At 40.4% G+C, this 21,630-nt stretch overlaps 1 protein-coding gene across 4 annotated transcripts in view; it reads left to right on the forward strand.

Moving 5' to 3' along the window:
• Positions 1–2,058: 2,058 nt before the first annotated feature.
• mtmr4 (myotubularin related protein 4) overlaps positions 2,059–21,630 on the forward strand; it is a 46,100-nt gene continuing 26,528 nt past the window's right edge. For 2 of the 4 annotated variants that reach the window (XM_029447769.1, XM_029447770.1), the window contains exon 1: positions 17,342–17,519. In XM_029447769.1, coding sequence (XP_029303629.1) covers positions 17,475–17,519 — 45 coding nt within the window. In that variant the 5' untranslated portion in view covers positions 17,342–17,474. Of the gene's footprint in view, positions 2,195–8,126; positions 8,264–9,320; positions 9,422–17,341; positions 17,520–21,630 lie in introns of those variants that run through there. The other 2 variants (XM_029447771.1, XM_029447772.1) reach the window with 2 other exon arrangements.

A 21,630-nucleotide genomic window follows, 5' to 3' on the forward strand; every position in this document is an offset into this window, starting at 1 on the left:
AAATAATGCATTTATTCCTGCAACAGCCTCTCGGCTATGATTCAGACCTTCTTCTGCAGAACTAACAGAACTGTTAACACATCAAAGTATATCACGGATCATCTTCACAGGCAGTTTCATCTTACCTTTTCCCCTTTATCTGTGTAGCTTGTCTAAAAAGAAAAAAGATAAAGATCATTAAAACTTCATCAAGTGCTCATACTAACCTACGATCTCTCTGGTTGTTATCCACTGAAGATATAATGATCTCCTCAATTACTCAGCAGTGAGAATGTTTAAATGTCCTGCTCATCAAGATTGACTCTCTTACCATGCTGTGATTGTACACGGGCCACAGTTCAGAGGAGAGAAATATCAAAATCAGTGCCCGGCCAGACGGGGTGCAGATAAGTACTGACTGGATGACCAACTGTGATTGGTCCTTTAGGATGTACACCCACCTGTCCGCCTCCTCGCTTCCTGCTGCACAATGAGTAAAAAAGTTCAACAGAAATGTTGTCATCTCTCCTGAGTCCAGTGTCTAATCATTTGTCAGTCCTCTGAGCCTCAGTCGTCATAGAAACAGACACATTAACATCAGCATAGGGCAACTACTGAGTCTGTAGTCCAGGAGGATATGCCTGAGATACCTCTCAGGTGAACATGTAATACACTCAGGTGATGATTTATTTGACAGAGACTCATTACATTGTTATGTAACATGTATTGCATCCAGAATGTGAATAAGTGATCTGGGATTGTGCACTAAATAAAAATACAGTGGTGGTAGTGTTGAGAATAACATTTTTAAAAAGAGAGAGATAATCCTGTTCCACACCTTTGAGATCCTTCCCTGGTTTCTGATTTCTACCACCAGAGGGAGCAACTTTGCCTGATTTAAACAGAAACAGATAAGCGATCATGTACAATAAAATCAGTGAGTACATCCAGAACTTTCTACAAGCATATGTACTGATTTTGAATAATTCCTCATTTTATTATTGTTATTAAATCTAAAAGATTACATTTTCTACTAAGAGCATTTCTTTCCATAAGGACTCACAATGAAATAAGGATAACAAAAAATAAACACAGGCTGTAAACATGAGTCTAACAAGATTAAACACCTTATTCACTGTCAATGTACCCATGCATCATAGTATTTGGCACATCAAAACGTCTGATAATGACAGCAAAAATGTGCACATGCAGTGTTTCTTTTAAAGTTTTTAAGCCTTTGAGGTTGGAAAAAAACATTGACATAAGGGGGAATCACATAAGGATTGAAGCAGACACGAGAGTGAAGCAGCGTTGTGGCTGTTGACTGGTATGGAAAGGTATGTGAGGTCAGTCAGGTCCAGGCTGTCACAGGCAAGGCTGATGAACAAAAATAGTGTCTCTCCCCAGCAGCTACAGAGCTGTGAACACCAGGGCATGCCAGATGTATGTATACACATACCACTGTCTGTGTCAGGGAGCTCCATGAGAAATTCAAGGAATCATGCAGTTCATTGTCCCAGACATTGTCATAACCCTTTTTAAGTGGTTCAAATTAAAAGAATATAGATTATTCCATCAATGTTTTTTATTTATTAATCGATTAATAGTTTTGTCGATCAAATGTCAGAGTAGTCAAATAAATTCCAAACCCAAATATATTCACTTTGTTTTGCTTGACAGATGACGTTTTCTTGAATTATGACCTTTTAAAGGTTGTTTCGACCTTTCATGCTTCCTTCTTTTACTTTTGTTTCCATTTCCGCTTATCTTAAGTTTATTATGTATTTTTTTTCTAAATCCTTGACATCTATGCTTCGTGTCATTTTTCAAATATGTTTATTTCAGTTTTGAAAACTGAAAGTATTTTGTGTTTAGAATATTTGAAAACCCTGCCGGGCTCTGACTGGTATAACTGTTATGTGCCTGGGCGCACGTACCGTACTATGTATGTGTGCATCCAGTTTGTGCCGCGCTGTGATTTTCTATTGGTCTGCTTTAGGAGCTTTGTGGCACCTGATTGGCTCGGCTGTGGGTGTGTGAAATTCACTCGCTTGACTGTTCTCAATTCCAATTGGGCAGGACGACTTCTGTAAAGCTATTGGACAAGAATGTTCCGTTTCCTTCCTGACGATTGGCCAGCGCTGTTGTCATCACACAAGAATGCGGAAGTCGTGTAGTCTACTGAGTCACCGTTGTGTCAGCTGATTCTTTCTGAGTGAGTAACTCGATTTATATTTTTAAAATGAAGTAACTTCTAAATAATGTATTGTGTGTGATATATTCTCAGGCTGTCATACTCGTGTTGGACGAGTGAACCGTAAGAAGCTATGTCGTTTTATGTTGGTAAATGAGCGAATTTGACACACCAGCTCCTAGTAATATTGCTATCCGGCGGCTAGCATGATGCTAACGTTTGCAAACACTGCACACACACACACACAAACGCACGCTTTCGATTTGTCAACTAGTCGCCTCCTTGTACAGTGCCAGCCTGTAATGAGGATGTGGTCCACTTTCACTTTCACCTCTTTAAACTTTATCCCTGTTATCATACGTTCACACCTGTTGTGTTGTCACGAGCCTGTCAAACAGCACCTATTATTTACTGCTGTGGTGGAGCGGACAACCTTACCGGTAATGCTGGATATTTATAGTTAGATCGTCTGTGTCTTGGTGAGGGGGAAAGTACCTTGGCATCCCTCACATGACTGGAAATGTATTCTAGACTCAGTAGGAAGAGAAACTGTTTTTTTTATTTTTGCTTAATGTTCATCACTATCATTATATCTCTCTAAATACTGTACTTAATACATGACACCTCTGTTGCCCTCACTATGCACAGAAGTTAGCCTTTGCCTACTTTAATAAACTCTACTTTCCATATAGCCAAATGGTGTACTGCATCCAATGTCTGAATGTTGAGCATTTTTGCTTGATAGAAAACAATTAATTGTTTATCATGTAGTTGGTTCATTTTCTGTTGATCAACTATTTGTTTCAGCCCGAATTAATCAGTTGTGTTTATTTATTGTAATCCACTGGATTGTGTGGCTATATCATCACAGTACCACTTTTATTTTTATTTTGTAATTAAGAGGTGACATTGTGAACACATTTCATGTGAAGGGAAAGCTACAGGATTTTCACATTGAACACAACTGAATGAACAAAATTTGGTTTTGTTTGGTGTTTTTATGATGATTTATTTTAATACACTCAGCTTGTTTATTAGATGTGCCTAGCTAAAGCTAATGCAGTCTACTAGCCCTTCAATAAATCCTACCTCCATGAAGATTAGTAGTTTCAGAATAATGCAGCCTAGTTTGTGACACTGTTAAATGGTGTTATGTTGAGACTCGGGTGTTTCTAATACAGCATTTTATCCACCTTGTTTATTATTGAGTAGCTGATTGTTTTTAGGAGCTGTACTGCCCCAGACCTCATCATCTGTACACATCTATTCTAGAAATGTTCTCACATGATTACCTAAAATTATAGAGAACTGAGTTTGATATTTTCTCCTTAATCTATGACCATAGTATTCAAAGTAACTGCAGATTTATACTATATTTTATTTAGACAATTATATGGAAGGTTCGTTTTAGGAAAAACGTAACCGATTATTGCGGTTGTTTTGTTAAATGTAAAAAAAGAGAAACATTTTAGCAGAGACAATTTTTTTTATACCCCTCAAAGTAAATGATCAAACAAATCGTGTTGGTCCAGAGTTTCAGTTTTTGTATCTATTCTTCGTGTGCATGTGACGTCACGCTTATTTCCCAACCCGGAAATCAGCCATGTTGGATGTATACACAACCAAGATGGCAGCCGTTCACATGCGAGTTGCTGCAACGCTTCGTAACTTTCTTTGTATTTAAAGGTCTAAGATTGAAAGAAAATGCCAATCTCAGTGCGCAGTGTATAATTGTGGTAATAACGCTACTCGTGACCCAGAGAAACGGTTCTTTAAATTTCCTAAAATCATCAAAAACAACGATCCACAAAAGAGAGATGAATTACTGTCTACCGAACGCCGTAAACTGGTTTAGTAACATAACTCGTGAGGATTTAACAGAAGACAAAGCACAATTCACCCGTGTGTGTGGCGTCCACTTTATATCTGGTAAGAGCTCATGCTAAATAATGTATTGTGTGTGTGATATATTCTCAGGCTGTCATACTCGTGTTGGACGAGTGAACCGTAAGAAGCTATGTCGTTTTATGTTGGTAAATGAGCGAATTTGACACACCAGCTCCTAGTAATATTGCTATCCGGCGGCTAGCATGATGCTAACGTTTGCAAACACTGCACACACACACACACAAACGCACGCTTTCGATTTGTCAACTAGTCGCCTCCTTGTACAGTGCCAGCCTGTAATGAGGATGTGGTCCACTTTCACTTTCACCTCTTTAAACTTTATCCCTGTTATCATACGTTCACACCTGTTGTGTTGTCACGAGCCTGTCAAACAGCACCTATTATTTACTGCTGTGGTGGAGCGGACAACCTTACCGGTAATGCTGGATATTTATAGTTAGATCGTCTGTGTCTTGGTGAGGGGGAAAGTACCTTGGCATCCCTCACATGACTGGAAATGTATTCTAGACTCAGTAGGAAGAGAAACTGTTTTTTTATTTTTGCTTAATGTTCATCACTATCATTATATCTCTCTAAATACTGTACTTAATACATGACACCTCTGTTGCCCTCACTATGCACAGAAGTTAGCCTTTGCCTACTTTAATAAACTCTACTTTCCATATAGCCAAATGGTGTACTGCATCCAATGTCTGAATGTTGAGCATTTTTGCTTGATAGAAAACAATTAATTGTTTATCATGTAGTTGGTTCATTTTCTGTTGATCAACTATTTGTTTCAGCCCGAATTAATCAGTTGTGTTTATTTATTGTAATCCACTGGATTGTGTGGCTATATCATCACAGTACCACTTTTATTTTTATTTTGTAATTAAGAGGTGACATTGTGAACACATTTCATGTGAAGGGAAAGCTACAGGATTTTCACATTGAACACAACTGAATGAACAAAATTTGGTTTTGTTTGGTGTTTTTATGATGATTTATTTTAATACACTCAGCTTGTTTATTAGATGTGCCTAGCTAAAGCTAATGCAGTCTACTAGCCCTTCAATAAATCCTACCTCCATGAAGATTAGTAGTTTCAGAATAATGCAGCCTAGTTTGTGACACTGTTAAATGGTGTTATGTTGAGACTCGGGTGTTTCTAATACAGCATTTTATCCACCTTGTTTATTATTGAGTAGCTGATTGTTTTTAGGAGCTGTACTGCCCCAGACCTCATCATCTGTACACATCTATTCTAGAAATGTTCTCACATGATTACCTAAAATTATAGAGAACTGAGTTTGATATTTTCTCCTTAATCTATGACCATAGTATTCAAAGTAACGCAGATTTATACTATATTTTATTTAGACAATTATATGGAAGGTTCGTTTTAGGAAAAACGTAACCGATTATTGCGGTTGTTTTGTTAAATGTAAAAAAAGAGAAACATTTTAGCAGAGACAATTTTTTTTTATACCCCTCAAAGTAAATGATCAAACAAATCGTGTTGGTCCAGAGTTTCAGTTTTTGTATCTATTCTTCGTGTGCATGTGATGTCACGCTTATTTCCCAACCTGGAAATCAGCCATGTTGGATGTATACACAACCAAGATGGCAGCCGTTCACATGCGAGTTGCTGCAACGCTTCGTAACTTTCTTTGTATTTAAAGGTCTAAGATTGAAAGAAAATGCCAATCTCAGTGCGCAGTGTATAATTGTGGTAATAACGCTACTCGTGACCAAGAGAAACGGTTCTTTAAATTTCCTAAAATCATCAAAAACAACGATCCACAAAAGAGAGATGAATTACTGTCTACCGAACGCCGTAAACTGGTTTAGCAACATAACTCGTGAGGATTTAACAGAAGACAAAGCACAATTCACCCGTGTGTGTGGCGTCCACTTTATATCTGGTAAGAGCTCATGCTAAAGCTATGTTTTCAATGTTTACGTTAGCGAGGATAACATCGCCGCTCTTCTCACTCACAAACCACGGCTTGAGCGGTGTATCTCGAGCTCTTTGAGAGTGATTTACACGAGCATGGACGAGCACCCTGTCATCTTTCAGTGGTTTGGTAAGAAGACTACCAACCCAGCCAGAAACAAAGACATTATAAGCATCTAAGCTCTTGTATGCCTTCATTTGTGAATCGGCGGTAATGAATCTAAATCCTCAATATAATCCGACGCCTTTAGCGGGTACGGGTCAAGGCCGCAAATTTGGACTTTTTCCTCTGAATCTTGCCTTTGCAGAGGACTCCAGAGAGTCACAATACTTTGAAGAAGTCGGAGTTGTATTGTTGTTGTTGTTCGCTTTAGACGCCATTTTTGATTTGTATATCATCCAACATGGCGTCGCACACATACGTCACACAGTTTTGTCACGTGTTTGCACACGAAGAATACTAGCATAGAAACATTTCAAGCAATGCCCACAGCTCATGTTGAGCAGATTGCAATGGGGGAAATTATCGAGTAGTAGCTTTTAACAAAACAAGGCCTTAAAATTGTCAGTAATTTACAGTTAGGTTAATGAATGAATGTCATATAAAGTACACATCACTATCAATGATCTGAAGACGAAGGGTGTGGTGTCTGGAATAAATAGTAACATCTCACTTTATAATATATTGAAGTACACACCCTACTGTCTCCATTGAGTATGTGGAATCTTTTTGTTTGTAGTTGTGTTAAAAATATCCCACTGACAACACCCAACCTGTTATTTATTTTCACTAGCATTTCACCAAGAGGGAGCAACAAGATGATGAAGATGAAGTTATTAAAAGAGCATCAGTCGAAAATCCAGCCGTGAAAACAAATGTAGAGCTGGATAGAAATATGACATTTCTGTTTGTTGTATGTATTAATGTGAGAACGGTTACATCAGATGTGTTGAGCCACGAGAAACCTAATCTGCCATTTTTGTTTGTCTCTTCAACAGTCTCTTCTGTTGACGTTAATACTTCATGTAGGTCATCAGTTATTCGTCCGATATATTTCCACTGCACTTCATCGCATTTTGCTTTTATAAATACACCAACTTTTCTGCCCGAGAGTAAAAACACTTTTGCTAAATTTCAATATTGTTTAAAATTGTATGCGTTTCCAAATAGTTTTTGCGCAAATTGAAACTGTGCAATAAACAGGTGGATGGAAATACACTATTGACAGGTTTTGGGCCACTCCGCTTAATCGTTGAATTCAGGTGTTTCAGTCAGTCCCATTGTCATAGGTGTATAACATCAAGCACCTGGCCATGCAGTCTGCCTTCACAAACATGGATGAGTTTGGTGTGGAAGAACTTGACTGGCCCTGCACAGAGCCCTGACCTCAACCCCATTGAACACCTTTGGGATGAACTAGAACGGAGATTGCGAGCCAGGCCCTCTCATCCAACATCTGTGTCTGACCTCACCAATGCTCTTCTGGATGAATGAACAAACATTCCCACAGACAGCCTTCCCAGAAGAGTGGAAGCGGTTAAAGCTGCAAAGGGGGACCAACTTCATATTAATGCCTATGGATTTGGAATGGGATGTTATAAAAGCTCCTGTAGGTGTAATGTGTGGTGGCCCAATACTTTTGTCCATATAGTGTATGTCAAGTTGCTGTTTAGTTCTTCTGCCCACAAGTAGCCAATTTATCAATGAATGCATCTCTAAAGGTTGGGTCACCTTTACTTGATTCTTTCTCTGCTAAGTTTGTGTGTTTTGTTAACTTACACATTGTTTTTGTATAGTTAAATTGTCTGACACTTTTGATAAGTCTGTAGGTGACTTATATTGCCTTGAGTCTGATATTGTACCTTCTTTGAAATCAATCACGACTGGTTGCCTACATGTGGAGATTTCTATATTCATGGCTGATTAGCAATGAAAGCCATCCTTTTTTGATAAATGAGTCATCAGTGGAGGTTTGTAAAATGTAGAATCCGTCCCTTGTAGTGTGGTTTCTTTCACTTTGAGAAGCCTGGCACTTGTGAGTGGGAGGGAGAAAGAATAAGCAATAGAAACAGCGCGAGGGAGGGAGGGAGGGAGGGAGGGTGTATGTCATGCAAGGGATTACAACCAGTATGTGTTTGGGAGACGGAGACTACTGCTACTTTGCAAAGCATTGAGCTTTGATTCAACCTTAAAAAGTAGATATCAACAGAAAGTGTGAAGCTCACTGCTTCTTTACTTTGGCCAGGTAAGAGATGTTAACTTTGGGAACAGGATTTTGTGAGTTGAAAGTAGTATTTCTTTCTTTTTTTCTTTTTTTTTTGTGGAGCTGTGTGCAAAGGGGGGTGTGTCTGGAAAAGAAAACTTGTAGGGAAGTGAGACGACAGCACTTAGCAGTGAGAACTTTGATCCAGTTTCAAGTTGTGTCTTTGTAATCTATGTGTTGTATTTAACGTTTAACACTAAACACAAGGAAGTGAACACTACTTCCATGTTTTGTCTAGCTGCCTGTGTTTGTGACTCCATATTAAACGTACACTGAGCTTCCTGACTGAATGAGCTTGAGTATGCACAGGAAGAGAAGGTAGCGCAATATCACAGCGTTAACTTTCATGTCAGTCATTTAGTAAAGCAAGTGTTTGCTCAGTATGTCACTGTGTATTCATCTGTTGACGGTGTTTAAATGTGACTTATTATGTGTGCAGCCCCTGTTCAGATATCTTGTGTTAGAAATAATTTCAGAACTGTTAAAAGAACAGGATATCCACCCCAGTGTGCCAACTCGGCTGGAGCGCCTTTCGGTGTGTTGGGTGTGTTGTGGAGTTTGTCCACCTCCTGCTGTCTTCTTCTGCAGTTATCTGTTATCTGACGAGGAATGTCAAGTTTGCATTTCCTGTGAATCAGAGTCTCCCCCTTCAGGGCAAGTCAGGTCAGCTGATCTGCTCCAAGATTTCCGTGGTCAGACTTCACGCATGTGCCTGCATGTCTGTCGGCAGCACAGCATATGTTGAGTGTGTTTACATTGACTTGACCCGATTTGTAGCGAGTGCTACTTGTTCAAGCCAGTTTAACCATCACACACTCTTCTGAGGGCTGGATTTGTGTGGATTGTGCGGTGGTAGCAGGGGGGTAGACCGGTAAATCCTTACTCAACATCTTCAACAATTGGATACGTTACAATTGCTTGTTATTTTTTTTTTTTTATCCAGACCTTTTATGCAATCACTCACTCCTCAACCGCCCACACAAGCACACACAAACACACACACCCAATGTCTGAAGGTTGTGTGTTTTTATGTTGGCAGGAGCCACCGCTGGCACGGCTGAGCCCAGTAGACAGGAGGAGAGGGAGGGATCTGAAGAGGAGCGCCCAGACCGACTGTCTACATCACTGACTGGCAGCATGGTGAGCCAATCACACTGTGTGTGTGTGTGTGTGTGTGTGTGTGTGTGTGTGTACTCTGCTGTATATTCCTGATTGCTCTTAAACTAGCTGCCACTCTTAACTCCCTACATGCTTTCTGAAGGTAAAATGGCAAGCTGGGACTTTTTCACACTCACACAGGAAATGGCACAATACTCTTACAGGCCTAAACATGTTTAACGACAGAATGCGCTACTAAAACGTCCGTCACTTTTTTAACTTGCCACACATGTGCTTTTAGGCTGCACACTTAATTGCACTTGTTAATTTAAACAAAGTATCAATTTCCAACTTCAAACATTTTATTTCATTAATATACTTTTTTTGTCTCACAGTAGTTTCCATATATAATATTGGCCCATCAGAAATACAGAAACTTCCATTTCAGTGATAAAGTAGTTTCTTTTTTCTTTATTAAATGCATGAGCAATAAAAAACGTGTTCATTTGATCATGATAAACAAGAGCATTCTAAAGAAATATATTTTCATGGTGCATGAAAAGAGAAAACGGTCAGTTTAACAATGAGAATCACACTAAAAGTAGAAACAATAATAATAATAATAATCATCAAAAGTACTGTGCATCTCAATGGATGAAAATAAATAACAAGCCATACGGCACATTTTAAAGAGTGACGAGAGTTGAAGCACGTTAATAAAGACGGCCACTATAGAACCTTTTAGAACTGAGTGGTGGTGGAGGAGGATTTAAATGGACTTCCAGTGAAGAAGAGGAGGAGGAGGAAGAAGAAAAAGGAGGAGGAGGAGGAGGAGGAGGAGGAGGAGTAGGAGGAGTTGTTGTTGTTGTTGTTGTTTAGGGATCAACAAATATGCACACCAGAAGGGCACTGGGCGAGTACAGACCTCTGCCAAGGCCAAATGTCCTATCTTTAACCAAGTTGTATGAGAATTGGGCCAGTACCTTTCCGTAATCCTGCTGACAGAGAAACAAACCAAACATAAAACATAACCTCCTGGGCTGAAGTAATAATTAATAACAATTTAGCTATAGTCGGCACTAAACAGGGATTTGTGGAGATCCAATATGAGATCGTCCTCAGGCACCATCTCTCTTCACCCCAGAAGTAGTTTCCTCAGCAGGGTCGCAACTTTATTGCATTGTTTGTGTCATTCAGGAGCGTGCATGTGCTCTCTGAACAAGCCATGGCCATTGTTTACCTCAACTAAATGGCAAAAATGAGAAATAAATTGCTTGTGTAGTCCAGTGGGGTGTCATCACTCACTACAGTAAGTACTGAATTGGATTCTGTTTACTTCTACTGATTGCCCTCTAGTGGATGCTACTGTCTTGTTCAGCTCCAAAGCAAGACTAAAACGTTTTTTTGTATTATGTAACATTATCATGGAATTAATTGGTGCAGAAAGGTGGAGAAATAATTGTGCCGCTTCAAGTTGCTACATGCACTTTTGTTTATCAGGGTGTTTCTTTGGGAAGGCTGAACACGCAGTGATTTGTCTAATCATGCTGCAGTCATGGCCCTTAAGGTTGTGATTACACTGAAGCATAGTAACGTGCATGATGCAGAACTATTTATAGGTCACAACTCTACTTACATTTAAAAACAGCCACAATGACTCGGCCAGTGCTCAGTTTCTCAGAGCTTAAGAAATGTGTATAGACTTACAGGTCTTCTCAAATGTAATGTTTAAATGCTTATTATTCTGCAATTTTATATATAGAACATGTTGTAATATGCTTTCTGAAATTTATATCATCAATATACTTTATATATTTGGGGAGAGCACGGTAAACTGAGCCGGGATAGATGGGCTATAAGGGAGGGGAAGCACTAAGCACTGACCAGATGAGTGACACATTCCTCTTGAAACTAACGGCTGCAGCTTTTATGGGACAGAAATAGGAAGTGTAACAGGAGGATGTGTGTCCCAAAGTTCTGGTCAACTGGGTCCACAGAATGCCACTGTGGCCGGCTGCCCAGTTCTCAGCCTTTTTATGGGACACACAGTCGAGCTCTGGGCTTAATTGATGGCGGGGGCTGATTGACAAATTATGTGCCCACTGAGGCCCGTAAAATGAGGACACGGACCCCTGCTCCTCCTGTGGTGAAGTTTAATTTCATATGAGTACAGAACAGCAACATCCTGCCAGGCGTCCTGACACTCACAATATCCAGACAACAGACATCCTATATTATGGATTATGGGTAGTGGGTCAGCACTTCAGAATGTGCATTTAATTGTACATGTTTGTCAAAAGAGACAATAAGAGGAAGGTTTAAACATTTTAAACGGTGAAGGTGTGCGGGGAAAACCACTAAACACGTTCCTTATTCCAACTTATGTCCATATTGCATTGTATAAGTCGTTTCTGAATCCAAGCAGGGAAGTTAGTCTTTGCGTCTCATGAATCTCTTTTATGATTCCAGTTGTTTAATGTCGGCAGGTCCGCCTGTAAAGCTGCTTTCACATGATCGGCAGTAAAACAGCTCTGTGTCGTTGTTTCCTCTGGAGAGAGAGAGAGGTGCCACTTGAAATTGCCACCGTGCGCTGCGGTCAAAGTTCAAATTATTTCAACTTTGACCTTGATTGCCGCTGACCTTTCAAAGCCCAACCAATGAGATAACAGCTGTATGACGCAGGGGAGGAAACACTAGCTGCCGTCACCGCGAGGCTCTACATTTCCTCTCAGGTGAAGAGCAGCTTAACCATTTACAAATGTTTTTTTTTTGCTGCTACTATAAATATTTTCAGGTGTTTTGTCATTCCTTCTGTTCTGGCAGATCTGAACACAATTCAGAATTCACGCCAATACATGGAACAGGAAGTAGAAAAGATAGTTTAACACATGTTTTCCCAATGTTGACTGGTCATTTTATTATTCATTATTTTTCCCTTCTCTCATTGATATTGTTTGCGGTAGCTCCACCCCCAGTTTATGCCTGTACACATAAGGTTAAGTGGGTTAGATTTTGTATTTCAGATCTTTTCACTGACTCTTTACTTTAGTGAGTGTTGCGGTATGTTCGCTCTGCTGCACTGTCTAGTTTATTTCCAAGTAGGTTTACACATACAAGGAATTTGCTCTGGTGTGTAATGGTGCTCGTATAAAAACACAGTAAGAGAAATAAAATGTAAAATAAGAGCAAATCTAGAAATATTATAAATATTTTGAAATAAATGACAAATTACTGTTAAAATATTATGTACAGTATATCTGAATTTAAACTGGAATAGCTCTGCAGTTTTAAAAGTGGTAGTATTGTGCAGATATTTGCAAACTGAACACTGAGTACTATATCGCTGCAACCTGTGAGAAGTTCAATCACTGGAGATCAGCGAAGCCCATATTTAAAGTTAAGTTACTCTTTGATGGAGATGCACATACATTCATAGTATTTGTGCAGTTCAGTTAATTTGTTTTCTCAGTGTGGATTGTGAGACATTTGTTCCACAGGTAATTTGAACCTTTTAATCCCGTCTTGTGAAAGAGCCTTTTATTGCTTCCCAGCCTCCAGCTTTTTTTGCTGAAACAAAATGGGAAGTATTGAGTTCACTCTGTCGTCCACTCATAATGCCGTATTGTTAGCAGGATAATGCGAGCATGGAAACTAGGACAATGGGATGGTTTTACCCTGGCCTCAGTACCCACAATGCATTGTAATGCTACCTTGGTGGGGTTGTGCGGGAAACTACCAGGAGAAGTTTCTGTTTCTTTGTCACTGTCCCATATGAGGTTACCTGCTTGCATAAGGATTACATCACCTGTATGTGTGCTTTTTCTCAAAATGAACGGACTACACACAAGAAGCTCTCAGTGCAGGTTATAGTTAAAGCCAGCGGGTTCATTCAAGGTTGTTGTTAGAGATTTGACTGTCACTCTTCTTGAAGATACTTTGGCTTCAAGCAGTGTTTGACCCTGATCTGGTTCCTGACGACTGGTTGTCAAGGTTTCGACAGAAGAGAGGAGAGTGAGAGAGAAAAAATGCTGTTGATTCATTTTCTAAGTCTGATCTAAATAGTTTTCTCTTCTGTGTTTATGACTTAAGAACGGCTATAAAAAAGGTCTTGGCATGTGAATTTCTTTTGTCAGGATAATATTCGTTAGTGTTTGTTGTTGTAATTCTCATGTGCGCCACAAGAGGCTGAAGTGCACCACTACCACATGTTCTAATAGGACTAAAAGCGTTCATGTTTTCTTCCAGGTGAGTTTTAATTTCTCAATGCACTCTAAACACAACACACATATACTCTGTTGGCAAGTTATCTTACATTAATGTTAGAACACATGAAAGCTTTGAGTCCTGTTTAGAGCATGGGGCAGTGGCCTGTGGCAGAAATGAGTATTACAACAACAAACAAAACAAAAAACATCATCAGCCAAAACGTTTCATGCTTCACAGATGGGGATGATCCTGGAAATATCTTCTTTCCTCCTGTTCTTGAGTCACAATATTCTGGTGATCCATTTTCAAGTCAGTTCTTCTGTGGGTTTTTGTCCCTTGCCTTTCAGGGCTTCCGTAGTTTTCATATTCCTCCTTTTCAATCAATTCAAATAATGGCTAACTTGCTGTTTTGTTAAGTGCTGTATGTGTTTAGTTTTTTATCAGAGCCTGTTTACCAGCACTACTACAATTGACCTAACTCTAACCCAATGTTTAATGAACGCCTGAATGAACTAAAGTTACGTGGGTGAGCCATTGTAGTCAGTATATTGGACACAGCCTACATGTTAACATGTTGTCACAGCTAACTGTAACAACACACTTCTTACAAAGCACTCATTATAGTATGCTGCAATCATTTTACAAAATTCTAATAATTAGTTGGGAAACACTTTATGTGGGAAGATTGCAGAATAGTTGCAGGTTATGGCTTCTATGGTTTTAAATTGTAAAAGACATGCAAAAGAACTTTAAAGGCAATTAAAACACAAATGTCCAAATATTTCTCTCTTTATAACTGGAGTTTGAATAGCTTCATATAGACACCTAATGCCTCATGTATTATTCATATCCTACTTCTAGAGCGTTGTTTCAACATGTGGGCTGACGCTCTGCGTTGGTGACTCGCTGCCCTCCTTTCCTAAAATAAATCCCGAAACACAAGAGGCCAAATCTGGTGCTCACTTTTGCAGCCATTTCTGGTGGGGCTGGGCAGAGAGGGCCCAGTGTTTGGACTGTGGACCCTATATGAATGTGGATACACTGGAAAATGATTTGAAAGCTATTATAAATAATAATAAAGTTGACCCAATCTAAGCAAAGTTCCCTTGAATGATATTCCTGCTGAGGTTGAACTGAAGGCCTTAATGTAAGAGTTTAAAAATCTTCTTTTTATAGTTTCGCTAATCACATTTTTAGGGGAACCCCTCCATACTCCCCAAACTTCCCGAGGTTGCCAGGATACGAGGAGACTCAATCATTGGGATTTTGCTAAATAAGGAAACGCTTCAGACTGTGGTGCTGAGCGGTTTTCTGTCACACATCACAAGACCAAGAAGCTGGCATACAGTGCACATTCTTCTGCCTCTTACTCCCTATGACGGCTCACTCAAACATTTGTGCTCTGAAAACGCACGTTTACAAGTAAAGATGTTTTCGTAAAGCTGGTGTGTTTGGGCTTAAGTGCAATGTATACTGCTTTATTTCACTTCTTCATTTCACTCTGGGATAATAAATATAGCAAGTCACAGGTTTACCATGTGACATGAAAGTAATTCTCTGTGAGCTTCTGCTTGATTTGTGGAAGTGCACTTTCAGCAGCAGACTCCATTTACCTGATTAGATGGAAGTCATACTGCACATGAGTGCAATGCATCATGCCTCCTGCAGCGTAAGCACAACCCAGTCTAATATATTGCCATAATAAAGGTTATAAGTTTAAAGATAATTCAGGCATAAAAAATGGTGACGCTTGTGAATTTTGATCTATAATATCTGCATGAAGAATTGATATGCTAATTATGACAATTTTACATAAATGTCTCTGTAGGATAAAATTATGAAGTGATGACATTTTGGACAGACATGGATGTAAACTGCAAATTGACTGACTGACTGGTTGGCTGAGGCAAGGTGGTAATTCTATGTTAATTTTAATTTAAAAAACTTTTATCCAATTTGAGTGTGCTATAGAATAACGTAGAAACTTGCAATAGTTGGTGCAATATACTGATGGATGATGTAAAATTAGCACATTTTCACAGTTGTACAGTTGCTGCTTTCAGCCAAACTCGTTTCTAAAATTAAAAAACTGACGCAGGATAAAAGAGAAACAAAAGAAATGCAATTGTTTTTGCTCAAACAAACTAAGGTAAAACATTTGTACATCTACAATGTGAAAACTAAACTGCCAAATAATGTAAATACTGATGCAGTTACAACTAGTTTAAGTCTTATCAGTCTATAAGGACACCCTTGTGAAATGGGATTTGTAAACATTTATCTACACTGGATTATTTTTACGGGGGGTATGTGCTGTTCTTTTTACTATGGTATCTGTAGTTTTAATCCCTCAAAAACCTCAATTTTTTCTAAATTCACAATGAATGTCATTTGTGTTGCACTCACTGTTAAAGCAGGTGCAGCTTTTACATCTTGTTCAATTTGATGAAAATCATAGATATCCCTTCTGTATAAATGACCCTCTGGACAGAAGCACTGTATAGACGGGTAGAATTATACTGTAGAGATGCAAAGTGGTAACATTAGTCGTACTCCTTCAAATTCATCGTGTTAAAATGAGGCTGGACCGTGTCAAAATTGCATTACAGCCCCTCCCCCAGTTAAAATGAATCCTATATTAGTAGTGCTCCGTTGTGCATCAAGCCTATGCAGCGTGTACTACGTTATACGTGTTACATAATATGGGGTCATACAGCTGAAGGCGAGAGGCTGTCACGACTCTGCCAGGGAGGAGATTGGGGTAAGTGGGGGAAGGGCTCAGTGTGTTCACCTGTAGTATAATATACACCCTATACATCCAGTGACCTTCCCTGACTTTACTGTTTACTGCAAAGATGCACTGCACTTGTGTACAACAGTGCCAAGAAGACACTCTGAGACAGGTGAGGGAGAATCTGTGTCTGTAGAATGCTGTGTCACTGGAGATTTCCGCATACACTCGCTCTCCTCAGCGCCCTCCCTCCTCTGCCACATATTCTTTTCTCCTGCACTAGATCAATTGCTGCCAATGCAACGAGTTTTGTGATGGGATACTGTTTGCTTCAGGTTGTGTTCAGCGTAGCCTGTGCACACAGCTACAAGCAGACGGTGTGTGTACTTAGGGCGAGAGCCACAGAATACTGCGGTAGATCATACGATCATATGGTGCATGCCCGGCAGTCGGAGCATCTCCTGGTTGCCAGCGGTAGGCTTTACCGCCTTGTTGCTGAGGGAGAAGCATATTTATAAGGAAGTGTCGGTGAAGGGTGAATAAGAAGGGAGTGGGGGAGGAGTAAGAGATGAGAAGGGAGAAATGAGAGAGAGAGAGAGAGGGAGAGAGGGAGGTGGATGCGCATGCTGAGGGTGGAGCTTAGCATCAGGCAGTTCCCTCTGTCTTTCTTTCTCTCCTGCTCTCGCTTCTAGCAGTATCCCCCAATCCACTCGCTACATCTGAGACGGCACATCTGCAGTGATTTCATCACTTTTTGCTTCCGCCTCATTTATAACGCAGCTGATCGTGTGGACTGCTGCTCTCGTTTTGTGTCTTTATGGACTATCCTCCCTCTTTCAGCAGTGCAACTGGGGCTGTCTTCAAACACCAGCGTGCTCTCCCTCCCAACTCTGGGAGCGGTGGGGGGGGGGGCGGGGTGGGTTCCTGAATGAGAGCCGGTGACTGGCGTGTTGGCACACAGCACCTCTTGAGAAGGGGGGACGTGCAGAAGGTTGGGGGGGGGGCAGAGAGGGGCAGCAGGCAGAGGGGTTCGGAGTGGACGAGGGGTGGACGGGCTCCGGCTGGGAGGAGAATGGTTATGCCGGCTCCTCGTGCTCTGGTCGTGCTGCTGCTCTATAGGCTGCGTGTCATTCAAGCACAGCCCTGCCTCTCCTCGACATGAGCTTCACAGGAAGGGTGTCCTGCTCCATGCTCAACTGCTTTGTAAGTCCACAAGCTTCTATTTTGGTTTTTGTTTGTCCCTTACCTAATTGCCTTCTTGTGTGTGCTATCTGTGGGGGATGGGGGGGGGCGTCGGTGGTCGGGCATGTTGGTCGACACGCGCAAGCGCTGCAGTTACAAATAATTGCATTACCTTGAGTCTTCTCACGCGTGTGCTGATGAAAATATATTTTATTACTCTCATCACTCCGGCCTTGAGCTGCCGTTTTGTTGATTGGCAGGGAGGAGAGTGAGGGCCTGTCAGGAGTAATATGTGTGTGCTGCTCAGAGCGAGCACATTGTGTGCAGTCACCATTGCAGCCTTAGAGTGGTGAAGTATGTTCACTGCAGTGGAAGACCTGCATTGAGCACTTTGTGGCATTGGGATATACAGGGGGATAGAGCACAAGAAGTGATGTAGAACAGGTTTTACTCTAACTTTGCTTCTCAACACAGCGGTGAAAGAGTTGACGGTTTAGCAACATCACAGGATGGTCTTAGCCTTACGTCGCTCGGCCTAAATGAGCTGATGATATGCAAGTAAACCTTTCGACCTTTCAGTAATGTCCACAGCCCACTGTCTGGCCAACTTAACCACTTGATTAAACTATTATTAACTTTGAGCAAGTCCCCTTTTAAACTAGGCACACATTTATTTCCCATTCAAAACAGTGGTGAAGAACACCAGCAGAAAATGCAGAGTTGAGTTTTGATAAGAAGTAAATTATGACTGGTGTGTTAACTGCATGCCTTTCTAATCGGCACACAAGGCCAAATTGCCTCCCAAGTTTCCATATGACCGGAAGACGCACCGGGGCTACATCACAACACTTCCAGTGGACTTCATGGGGAACAATGAGGGCAAAACAGCAACACCTATCTGTTTTAACTGAATATTCTGTCAGCGTGTCGTTCAATACCGAGCCTGTTTGTAACCGACAACCTTATCTTCAATTCACTTGTTCAACTGACTCTAGCAGTTTAAATAAACAGACACATAGCTGTCCTGCTGTCATTACATTACAGGTCATTTATCAAACGCTCTTATCCAGAGCGACTTACAGTGAACTAACTACAGCAACTCAGGGTTAAGTACCTTGCTCAGGGGCACAATGGTGGCTTGTGCTTTGAGAAACTCACGTCCATCTGGTGTTTTATTTGGAAGGCTTACCACTAGACCACCAGGCCATCTCCACACACATTAGACACGTGAACTAACCACAGACTTGGACAGTCTTGTCCATAGACTCACGGCAGTGCACCGTTACAGTTCACAGCCATGCGCCGCTGCAGAATAGATACAGGGGAAACACTGGAATGGATATTTGGCGTTATTTTTGTAATTAAAAAAAGAGTCTGAAGGATTCGTCCTTTGGGGACCATGAATATCTGGTCAACTGACCAAAAGAGTCTTTCATAGAGCCATGTCGCTAGCATGACTAAAATGTTCAGACAAGAGCAATAGGAGGTAGTAACACTAAATGGAAATCAGCTAAAAGCATCAGGAATCAGTGTCTTGTGCTTTGTTGAGCAGGTTAGTGCACAGACCTACTGTATCTAGACAACATTGAATTCCTTGCAGTTCATGATTTTAGCATTGCAGAATAGAATGCTAACATCACAATATGTTTAACAACAATCAGGGTTCACATTAGGAAAGCTCTACTTTCATTTCAATCACTGTTTCATGCAGAGAGTTGGTTGTTTAGTTATCAGCTGGATCAGGAAGAGCGCAGCTGCTGGCTCCTCTTCTTGGTCCTTTGTAAACAGACATGGTCAGGCACACAATGTATGATCTCTTTTAATATGTGTGTGGTGCAGCTGAGTCGGCAGTTCCTCTTCTGCGTCAGTCTCTGTATAATTTAGTGTCCACGTCCTCTGTGGATCACAGCTCTGTCAGTCTCCTCCTGTGGAAGAGGGCTGCTGCGTTGTGCTAAGTTTTCATCATCATGGCCATTGTTGTGATCCAAAAAACATCTTCAGTTACTGTCCCCTCCATCCTAAATGTATCATGTTTATGCGATATGTTCTCTGCACCAAATGGAAAGCCTAATGGAATTGGCTAAGATTTTTCTATGACTCAGATTATATTATACCCACTAGCTAAATGAATCAAACCTTTTGGGGATGTGCTAGCTTTAGGCTACATACAGTAACACTGTGAAGAAATGCACAGTATGTGATCCAGTCAACGTGTTATGACACAGAGGATAGAGCTGCAACGATTTGTCGACTAATCAATTTGTCGGCCAACTATTCAATTGGTAAAGTAATTTTTCATGCAATAATGGCAGAAAATACTGTTTTTAGCGTCTCAAATATGGAGGTATCTGGATTTCTGTCCGTTTTTATATCATATTAAAGTGATTATCTTTGGATTTGACAAAACAAGATATTTAAAGACATCACCTTGGACTTTGAGAAACTAGGATGGACTATTTCCACGATTAATCTAGAGAATAATCAATAATGAAAATAATGGTTAGTTGCAGCCCCAACAGGAAAATATCATGTACTATGTAATATCAAATATCATTTCCTGATGGAGGACACAATGCAACAATGTGGGACAGAGCATGTCGCCTTTCTTTACCTAGAAGACTGGTTTTCAAATAAAATGATAACTTTTAGTCCTCTGTTCTCAGCATCTATTGCCTAATTTACCTGCACATAGATCAAGTCTTCATCTTTTCTTTTTCTGTTACTTTTGGATTATATTCCAGTATAAATGGTTTTCTCAATGGAACATTGTTCTTGCTTGCCTGTGTGTTTATTGTCAACTAGATCATTACATTTGCTAAATGTCACCTTGTGTTTTTCTTAAGAGGATCTGGTATCAACATGCCCACATAGAAATATCCGTTCACTTCTCCATGTGCTACAGTGGTAGTTCAATTTATATTTTTCAGTTCTGCTTAATGTTTCGAAAACGCTGCCCCTGTCTAGTTCCTTTACCTCTTTGAATACGGCCCCAGACTAAAATGGGAGTGATCATTTAGAACATGGTGGTCTATGAAATATTAACGTAGTCTGAGAGAGAAAAGTGCATTAAAAAAAGATATGTCATGCTATGCCATCTTTGATCTTGACCTGATACTAAGACTGCACTGCCTAACAACACTCAAAGGAAAACAAAAAGATATGATTTTCTTGTTATATTTGCTGCTTTTCATTCTGCCATGTCATTGAATCCTGTTTCCATCCACCCTCCTCCTCACTGCCTTAAGGCCCTGTCACATATATCCGTATGACAGAAACGTATGTCGGCTCATACGAAATATCGACAATAGGTTGATATAAATTAAGAGTAAGTTGTGATCGTTTGAAGTATGCAGACGATACGCCGAACACGCCAGACATACGGCCCTGTCACACAGTTCCGTATGGCAGAAACATGCCGGCGTATATATGAAAATTAGCAAAAAATGTGTCAGAGTCCAAATACGTCCAACTTTTCCACAGCGGTGTTGTAGCTGACGTATACATAACGAATACATAACGAACTATTATACGTATGTCTAACCTATTGATAGCTTATCACTTACTTATACAAAACGTATCAGAGCGTCTGGCCAACGGAGCTGGAAAAGTGCCATCTGGTTCACGTCATGCTGATGCTGGAGAACGGCTAACATGCTGAACGCTAGCTGTACTGTAGAAACACGTTTAATAAGTTACTCCGTCGTCAGGCATCATCTTAACATAGGGTAGGAATAGGGTATCCACTCGTTATCAATAAGTTGGCTGTAGGGTTCACCGTCAGCCGACGTAGCCTATATCTAACGTTCCTCTAACGTAGTCACGTAGGTATTTACGTACTATATTTACGTAGGTAAATATTCATGTACGTATTCCGTATTCACGTATGTCTAAAGTCACGTAACGTCTGCATATCTCATGAAGCACATGAACATGCTCAAAACATCAGCGTTCAACAACGCACCCCAGCGTAACACAGCGAGCTCTTAACGAATACTACTTATACCTTATATCAACGTACACCAGCGTGTTGCCGATATTTTGTATACGCCATATTTTTGTATACGTTATGCATTTGTTGGGTATTCGTCTGATACATTTTGTATTACTAAGTGATGCGCTATCAATAGGTTAG

Source organism: Cottoperca gobio, chromosome 14 (assembly GCF_900634415.1).
Source record: "Cottoperca gobio chromosome 14, fCotGob3.1, whole genome shotgun sequence".
Classification (NCBI taxonomy): domain Eukaryota; kingdom Metazoa; phylum Chordata; class Actinopteri; order Perciformes; family Bovichtidae; genus Cottoperca; species Cottoperca gobio.